We start from the raw sequence: 9,334 nt of genomic DNA on the forward strand, positions 1-9,334 counted from the left end.
ATTGCAAGAGAACAGGCCATGAAATACACAGTGTATTCTAAGCATCATACACGTTCATTGCGCACTGAAATGAAAAGAGTGTGATCGCCACACCTAGCATATGTGTTTTGTATGCGTTTTGTGTAGCGGTTCATCACAGTGATGAGCTTGCATGTATGTTTGTGTTGTTGATAAACACCAGTCCTCTAAAGTTTCAGAAGTGATAATAGAATCAGTAGCAATACAAGTTTTATTGCTCTCATTATCGACATTACTCATCATGTGCTGTTGCTTGTGAGCTGTGAAGTGATAATACAATCAGCAGCGATAAGTTTTATTGCTCTCGTTATCAGTCAGCATTATTCATCATGTGCTATTGCATGTGAGCTGTTTTGCCAGCTGCAATGCTCTGTTGTGAGCCATCCGAGCGCTTGTGTACTTTCTTGCTGCTACAAACTTTGTTCACAAGATACAAATTGTGGTGCAGACTTACAATATGTCGTAGCGGTGCTAGACGTAAAAGTATTCATTAAATTTAGCGCAACAAGTGCATGCTTTGAAATAAATTGTGCATACTAAGTACTGTTGATCACCTTTTCTTATGTAGGCCAATAGAGAAGCAAGCTCTACCAAACTGCCCCTTTTCTGTTTTATACACGTGTTGCTTTTTTTTTTTTTCAGAGGTTATTTCTGCACTTTTGAAGATACTTCTATCAGTGTGTGGAATCTTAGGAGTTACATGTGTTAGGACATACAGCGTTGTTATGAAATGTGAACACATCTGAGAGCACTGGTGTCATGAATGCAAATTTCAGGCAGCCTTCAATTGTGACGGTTGATAAGTAGCGTTGTCACTTACTCAGCGAGACTCTCATCGACATTTGAGGCACGGTAGGTTCTTCAAGGTCATCGTCGCCATTTTGTTGCGTCGCGCCCGAGCCGGCCGATGGGGAGGCTTAGCCATAAAATAAAGAACCAATGTTTCACTCCCTTCGTCATGCCGGACGGGGAACGAACCTCGTGCCCAGCAGTTAGCCATTAACCCACCGCAATCAAGATACATCTGATAATAATAATGTAGGCGGCGTACGCACTGTTGGTAGCGGAGCCATCTGCGGCTGTCGAAGTTTGAGACTAAAGCCACAGAACACCCATACTAAAGCAGACTACACCAATAGAGAAACATACTTATGCATGCTAAACCGCTGAACTACCACATGTCCGCAATGGTCCGGAAGTGACTTGCGTGATCCAGGTCGTCCAGGTTGAGTTATGCTGGTTTTAAAATTCCCGCCGTTTAAAAAAAAAAGAAAGTTCTGAAAATAAAATACTGTCCTTACAAACACGCTTTGCATAATTGTAAAAGTGCAAAAGCGAAATAAAATTTTTAAATTTTTCTTGATTTATGAACGTCGCCGAGCGCTTTGAAACAAAAGGCGACACCTGTAGGCTACACTTTTGACCCTTATTGTAAATATAGGCTGGCTACATTGTGCAACATGGCGGCGCGCAGCTTAGGTAAGCGTGGATATTTCGTGCGTTACTAATTGCGCATTTTAATCTGATACACTGACTTTAGATGTCCGTTTTGTTGACAAATACAACTTCAATGACATCTCTGATTTCTTTTGACTTGCCGTAGTCGCGTACAATGCCACATAGGCTAAGCTCGGCTGTGCGCACACGCTCGCGTGAATCTAACAAGCTGTCAGCCGCCGTGAATTCCAGTTCATCTTAACCGTAATACGATAATCCTTAACAGTCCTTTGATGTCAAGTGTTCTTTAAGGCTGGGAAAAGTTACACGTGAAACTAGAGCCACTTCCTTAAGTGAAACCTCTGTGTACCACGCACGGCATGTTGTTCTGTCAAATTTAGTGGGCAAAGAACGAAGGATCAGTCACGTCTCTCGATGTGTCCGAGAAATTACCGCCTGCCCACGTGCATCTTTTATAGTTCTCAGTTCTGCTTACTACTATAACACTTGCTATTTTATACCTGTCTTCATTTGTTGGCTAGAATTCAAGTCAATAAATCATTACTCTCCTAATCTCATTTTTAGACGATGAGTCTGAGCACAGTGCCGACGAACAGCGGCCGGCTCTCGCCAGCGATTCCGATGAGTCCACAGCAGAAGGCAACGAGGCCTGGGCTGACGTGCTGGGCAAGCTCCTGCATACCAAGGCGCCCAGGACAAAGACTCCCATCCTTTTCAAAGCGAAGAAGGATGGACAGCCCACACGCCAAAAGCCGGCCACCGTCCTTGAAATTGTGGGAGAGGAAGGCGAAGTGAAAGAAGCAGGAGACACAGAAACTGCCTGACGAGCCCGAGTTTCTGTCCAAACGGGAACTTCGGGAAAGGAAAGAAAAGGTTCGACCCCCATTCTGGTTACAATTTGTTGCGCGATTGTTTATTTGCGCACGTACATAAATGTGAGCTAGTTTTCCAGTTGATCGTGAGTCTGTGTTGAAACCATTACTGGCAGTTAAAGACTGGCTCACTTTTAAAAAATGCAATAAAAAGTATGCAGATCCCTCTCACAGTAGGACTCGATGTTATGCGAAGCATTTTGGAGTTTTCTGGCTGTCCAGCATCAGATGACAGCAGCAAGGCAGAAGCAACAGTGGTGGCATGACTGATTTATTCTACTCCAGTGAAGAAATGCTGCAACTTGTTCTGTTATAAACAGGGCTAATCTCAAAGGCGGTACAATGGGAGGAAAACTTGCATGATCATGCTTTTATATAAGCAATTTGTTGCTATTGGGATTAACGTACACTAAGGACAGTGGTGGCATTAACAATTATACCTACATCCGATTGCGTTCGTGGGCAGCCTAATTATCATGCGCCTACATGCTCTTGCTTTTTTAAGCATATTGATGTTATGTAACCTGAGACACTTGCACCAATCATTTCAAAGCACCAGTTGGCATTGGCAAAAGAGAAGTATGCATGTGTTTGTGGCCTAATGGATAGACCATCGGACTCTTGTACTCACGAGACCATAGTTCGATCCCACCATTGGACTCACAGTCTCCTTTATAGAAAAGATGCAAAATGAGGCAGGACAGTAAAGTATGTACCCAATGCAAAGCATCTGGTATAAGGCAAGGAATCCTTTGCATTAAAAGGAAAGTACATACAGAGTTCATATGTGCTGGAATTAAACTTGAGATGTCATGATTCAGAAGCGTGCACTCCATCTTCAAGCACAAAAGCATTATTCATGCATTTGGAGTCACTGGTGTATTATGGTTTTCATTTCAGCATTACCGGCTTGCTTATACTGTTTATTTTTCATAAGAAACATTGTCCTAGCCTAGGTAAAAGGCCTGTATTCGCCGCGAGATCGAGCTACTGGTGGCAGTACCATTTATCTCATCCTATCCACCAGTTAGTGTGGGTAGGCAGTCAGCGGCAAGCATTCAAATGTACACAGCGGCGCTTCGTTGTGAACGATTGGGCCTGATGCTATGGTAATGAAATGCACCGACTGCATTGAACTGATTATGTATTGCTCTATAACGCTACATTTTTCTACGAAATGTGCCAAAAGTTTGTTCTTACTTGAAAAAAGTACAAACTGTCATTCAAAGGGGGACTGACACTCAGCCAAACAATGTGTTTTGTGCATGTATCACCGACGTTCCGCCTGCGCTGCTAATGTTGTTGTGCAACTTTATTATCATTACCGCATTCTTTGCAAATCTTGAATTTGTTGTAAAAAAGTCAGTGTCCCTGTAAAATGTAGTTAGGCAGCAAGGTAATGCACATTTTACTTCACCAACTTTAGGCATATGTCTGCGTTTCTTTTTTTTTTAATTCAATGTGAGACACACAGTCAGTGAGTTCAATTAAACAAGCTAGGCCACCGTGTGTAACAGCACATTATCAGGATCGCCAGGTTGCTTCAGACAGACGAGAATATTTTTATTGCGGTAAACACTAAGAATGCATAATTTAAGAACAAAGCTTCCCTTACATGGTTTTGTGCAAAGTTCTAATTATCTGAGATGCTAAATTTATTAGGTTGTTTTATTTCAGCTAATAATGGCCGCTTTTTTCGTCCCGCTAACAACTCGACACAGAAGAGTGAAATGAAATTATAGTAACTGCCTTTCAATTTTATGTTAAGGACGTCATGCATCTAGAGACTGCTCTCACATATTATAATCAATAATACCCTATTTCAGCTTTCTTTTTGTAGCAGTGAGTGAAAACACAAAAGCCAGTGGTTCACTTGCAAGGCAAAATAAGCTCGCACTGTAGCAGATGACGCATGGTGCAATTCACACTATCCTGGTTCAGCCATTGCCCGCCAGGTAGCAACTCTGCTCGATCTCATGGCCAATAGCAGCTTGAGGTTAGAGACTGTGTCAAGTGTGTGTGGTCGCTGGGGGCAGTACCAACTGTGAGTGGCAAGTAAACTGCTGGAGTTCAGGTTACCCACTGAAAAATAAGTGGCTTTTAAACACAGGCATGCTGAGCTGAGTTTTCACAGCAGGTGATGTCGACCGAGCAAAGGCTTGCTGCTGCCAATGTGTTAGTTTCACAAGAAAACAGCCTAAAAAACAGAGAAACAGGTCGCTTACATTCAGTGCAACTTAGAACTAAGGGCGGAGGGCTATTGTTCACACATTTTGACAGCAAATGTGTGAACAATATGTACACAGTAGTGAAAGCTTCCATAGAACCATACTGTGGCCAGCAATTGTTACAGAGAGAAAGAATTTCGATTACTATGTCGGAGTAAAAGTTCGATGTTTCGGAACCTTCGCAGAGTCCCTAATTACACAAGGCAGGCAAGACAAAGTTGATTATATATTCCAAGACTTGCGACATTGAGAGTGAGTAGGCCGATGACATGCTCTCTTCTATCGTGTTAAGGTTATCGGAATTAATTAAAAACAATTCCAGAAAAAGCGTGTTGCCAGGGCCTTTTCCTATGTGCTCGCAGCACTGCAGCAGCAGAGCCACACAATGTGAGAAATGCTGATGACGGGAGATTATTTGTGAACACCATGCACATGGGCTATTGCAAGCAAATTTCGAGACCATGGTAGCAATGAAAATTTAAAATTTTCTTCTGGCACAGCCATAAAGCCTGGAACAGAGCATGCTTGCATACATTGTTTCATTCAGACTTGAGATCTGGGAGTAAAACAACAAAATTTTTACAGCACTTATGGTCTCCCAAGATATTGCTTTGATTGTTCGTTCTATAGGTGTAATGCACTGTGGTGCAGACATTACTATTTTAGCAGAAATACATATTGTTTTGATAGGAAGGTCCTGCACTTGACGAATATGACATTTAATTTGGTTGCATGACCTGACCCAAGTGAAATGCAAGGCTATTGCTAAATCCCCTTAGTACAAGGGAGCGGTGCTTTCTTCGTATAAGTAAGATTGTATGTCTACTACATTTCACGCTAGAGTTGAACAGAATACGAACACAATGTAGAGTGTGCTGCTTCTGCACATATTAAAAATTTTAGTTTGCAATAAAAATGGCTTTGTTACCTGCTTCTAGTCTATGCACTTGCTGATACTAATCGATCAGTTTTTACATATCACATTTGAATAGCATCAAATGTAATTTTAGGGATTGTAGTAGCGATGGTGTCCTGGCATGTTGCTTTAATTCTTAAAAAGCTTTCTTAGATGACCAGCAGAGCTGTAATATAACACTGTTCTTGTATCATTCACATTCGTGTGTTCCTCCTTTTATGACTTATGATTGCGATTTTTAATATGGGAGTCATTTGTGTCCAATTTTTTGCCTTTTCAGAAGCGGCAGTGGGAGGAAATGAGCAGGATAAAACCGGTGCACGATGAAGTTGAAAAACGGTTAAGAAGCATTGCCACGAGGTGGGAAAAATTTTGTACCAATGTTCCTAATCTATAATTAGATCTTGTTGACAAAAACAGTACATAGTAATCTTCAGAACAAACGGCTGGCGTTCCACTCACCTTTTACACTGAGCACTTCCATGCTGTTCATCGACTGCAATATTAAGTTGGGATGAGCTGTATTTCAGTGAATGAAAGACTAACCGCAGCGAAATGTTTGGCTGTATAAGGATCTAGTTTCAGGTAAGGTAGATGTAGAGCCACCTACTTTCTATGCATAACTTATGTTTCAAATATGAGTGGATGCACCACAAAAAATCTAGGAAATATAGACGTTCATGGTAGCACAACTTAGAAAACATGCTGCCATTAGCACTCACCGGAAATTGTGCTGTATTTAGCAGGTAAAGTTGAGTGTGTGATGGAAGCCTGACCAGATGGAGTTCCAGCCTTGTGGCAGAGCCGACACGTTAAAAAACAATTTTAAATCCTTTTTTGGCTGGTGTCCTGACCAATCCTTTAAAAATTTAGCAGGTAGCTCACTATCCAACATTGCTTGGGTTTCTGCAAACCATTACCAAACGAACCAAGATGTTTCTGTAAGGCGAGTCTTTTGCAGAAAATGTGTACATCCCTCATGTTTATTTTTTCGAGAACAAAGGCATCATAACTTTGCCTTATTAGTGCTATACAACATTGGCAAATTTCACTCCATGTCATGATGATGATGCCAGATGTCGCATTTCCAAAAACAACATTATGACCAAAATTAAGAGGTCGTATCAGTTTTCCCCCACATTTGTACGTTCCAAGTGTCATCCATTTACGTGCTGCAAAGGTGTGGTAGAGTTCTTGCAATATTGAAAATATGTGTTGGTTCACTTTGGAAATCAGTCCGATAGTCATCTCCTGAATTATCGGGCCATCAGTACGTATTACATTTCCTATCTTTAAAACTGTCTCACCACTGGTAATGGTAAAATTTGGCATGACAGTGACAAAGTAATTCTGTTTAAAAAAATGGTGAGTGTTTAGGACTAGAGATCAAGAAAACGCGGCAGCAGCATGGTCACATTTGCTCAGACTTTGTGGCAGCTTGAGATAGCTTTGCTTTTTCATACAGCAATCATTCTAAAATCTGGAATAAATGTATTTTCATTTACAGAGGTGTTGTACAGCTCTTCAATGCCGTCAAGACTCACCAAAAGGAAGTCGACGAGAAGCTCCGTGCTGCTGGCCAGTCAGAGACCAAGAGAGATAAAGTGTTGAAGTCTTTCAGCAAGGGTGCCTTCCTGGATATGCTTAAGGAAAAGAAGGTACTGCAACAACTTTTTTTTTTTTCAACCTTCATTGTATTGTTCTGTGCAGCCATTTATCGGTAAACAAAGGCCTCATATTGCATCCTCGACTTTGACGTAACATGTGTGATGCCTGTAAATTTGTGAAGAGGCTTCAAAACCTCCAGTGATTAAACAGCGACGTCATTGGTGTTGACATTTCTGGTGTGAGGAGAGTTCACGGAAATATGGCCTTCGTGGAAATATGGCTTTCGCCATAAGCCATCTATTTCTACATAACAAATGAGCAGCAAATTCAACACGGTCGCATTGACCACTCTAGCCTGTTGTCATGCCTGCTTTCAGTGCCAAAGTCACCTACTGCTATGATCAGTTAGTTGTGGTCATCATGTCATAGTGCTTGTTCCCTACGTAGAGTTGCCTGCGACAACTGCTAGAAAGAGTTCTGCTGCGATCTTTCAGCTACCATGGGAGGAATGGTGGTTAGTACACGGGATTTATTTATCACGCTTTATCTTTCTAATCCAAGTGCTCATACTTTTCTAAACCAAAATTGTTGCATGTATAACGCAATATTTTGTTGAAAATGATCAATTTGCAAGATCCCAGAGCCGTTTGAAGCCAGAAGGACAAAGTCTAGGCAAATCCGTGCCTTGTCCTTCATTCCCATGCTGTCTAAACCGCCATGTTTGCAGCTTCCGTGGACACCTAGTGCCAGAGTTCAGTCTAGTAATTTTTGTACTAAACTCAGTGGTTGCATGACTTGATAGTTTCAACTAGCCTGTGCATTGCCAGTGTTACCTTCTTTAGAGACTTTCCACTAAATCTAGTAGCTTTCTTGGCATGGAAAAGGCACCTTTAGAAGGTATCGCGCGAATATTCTTTTAGAAGAATACTACTACTATCGGATTCATGTGAATACCTATATGTGGATTCTCGTGGATTTTGAATGTTTTAACGAAGTCTTCCAGTTTAGCAGAATTTCAACAAGGTGTTGCAGCACTTGCCTTTGGTAATATACAGAGTGTGCCACATAAATTGTGCCAAGGTTTAAAAATATACCAGTCCCATGCAGCCAGACAGAAAAAAGGTATAGAATGTGTTCCTTTATTTGCAGAAAGTCGAGCTTTTCTTTTTATGCCACCTAACTGCATAATTAGACCTTCTAATTAATCAACTGCTCAAATATTCACAGCAAGATTGCCTATGAGAAAGTCACAGACAGTCCTGAAAAATATCAGATCCAGCTGTCTGCTGCTTAATATAGTGCTACATAAATGTTCTTTCCAGGCTTGAAAGAAAGTCCACAAAATACGAAAAAGTGCAACTAGCCGCTTGCACGCTGTGACAGTGGTGCTTTCATATGAGCAGGGCATGAACGAGGCTTGTTTATAGCGAGGCGTGCTCCCAAGCCGGAATTTCTTTATCTACGAGTGGAGACTTTTGACGAAGATTTGAGCTTAGCTGTATGCAGTTATTTACGCTGGCTTTGCGTGGATATTTTTTTTTTCTGTCCGGGGTGTTGTAATTGGAGGTGCAGGTTATATGCAGAATGCAGTATTTAGTAATGTAGTATTAGCAGAATGCTGTCAAGACAATGTTGTGCACATGTAAGCACTATAAAACACATTGCTGGGCTAGTTTTAAGCAGCATACAGTGCAGTCCAACTGTCTGACTTCTAAAATAAAAAAAAAAGTATGCGCATTGTCAACACGAATGCCTTCTATGTTTGCTTATTTACAGGAAAAATCCTCTGACAAACAGCAGTCTTGGGGAGTGCTTCGAGACGACTTCATGCTTGGTGCTGAGATGAAGGACTGGGATAAGGAGGAAGAAGTAGCCTCTTAGCTGTTGCTTTTGTGACCAGCAGCAAATGTGAACATACACATTACACTCTGTATAAAGTCAATCTCACATTCATGGAGTCTGGGCCACAGGCTTTCTCTGTTAAGAATCAACACATTGCAAGGCATGTGACGTGGGAAAGATAAATTAGACAATGAGTTTTGTTACAACACAAAAAATTGCCTTAAATTGGCAGACAGACACTACACGTATGAAAAGCTCAGTCAAACACAAGGGGATCTAAAATAAAGCTATAGTCGGATACAACTTTAGAAGGCAGTGGCATTTGCCCCCTCAAAGGCGGATGCATACCAGCCTCCACCAATGGCAGGCGCGCTATAGACTGACATCATGAA

The 9,334-nt window shown here is 41.5% G+C and overlaps 1 protein-coding gene across 1 annotated transcript; it reads left to right on the forward strand.

Moving 5' to 3' along the window:
- The first annotated feature begins 1,441 nt into the window (after positions 1–1,441).
- LOC119446527 (RRP15-like protein) lies at positions 1,442–9,057 on the forward strand. The gene is given in 6 exon segments (XM_037710975.2): positions 1,442–1,497; positions 2,041–2,289; positions 2,291–2,349; positions 5,773–5,852; positions 7,000–7,150; positions 8,877–9,057. Coding segments are annotated over 6 exon segments (663 nt in total). The 5' UTR covers positions 1,442–1,478; the 3' UTR covers positions 8,982–9,057.
- Positions 9,058–9,334: the final 277 nt, after the last annotated feature.

Source organism: Dermacentor silvarum, chromosome 3 (assembly GCF_013339745.2).
Source record: "Dermacentor silvarum isolate Dsil-2018 chromosome 3, BIME_Dsil_1.4, whole genome shotgun sequence".
Classification (NCBI taxonomy): domain Eukaryota; kingdom Metazoa; phylum Arthropoda; class Arachnida; order Ixodida; family Ixodidae; genus Dermacentor; species Dermacentor silvarum.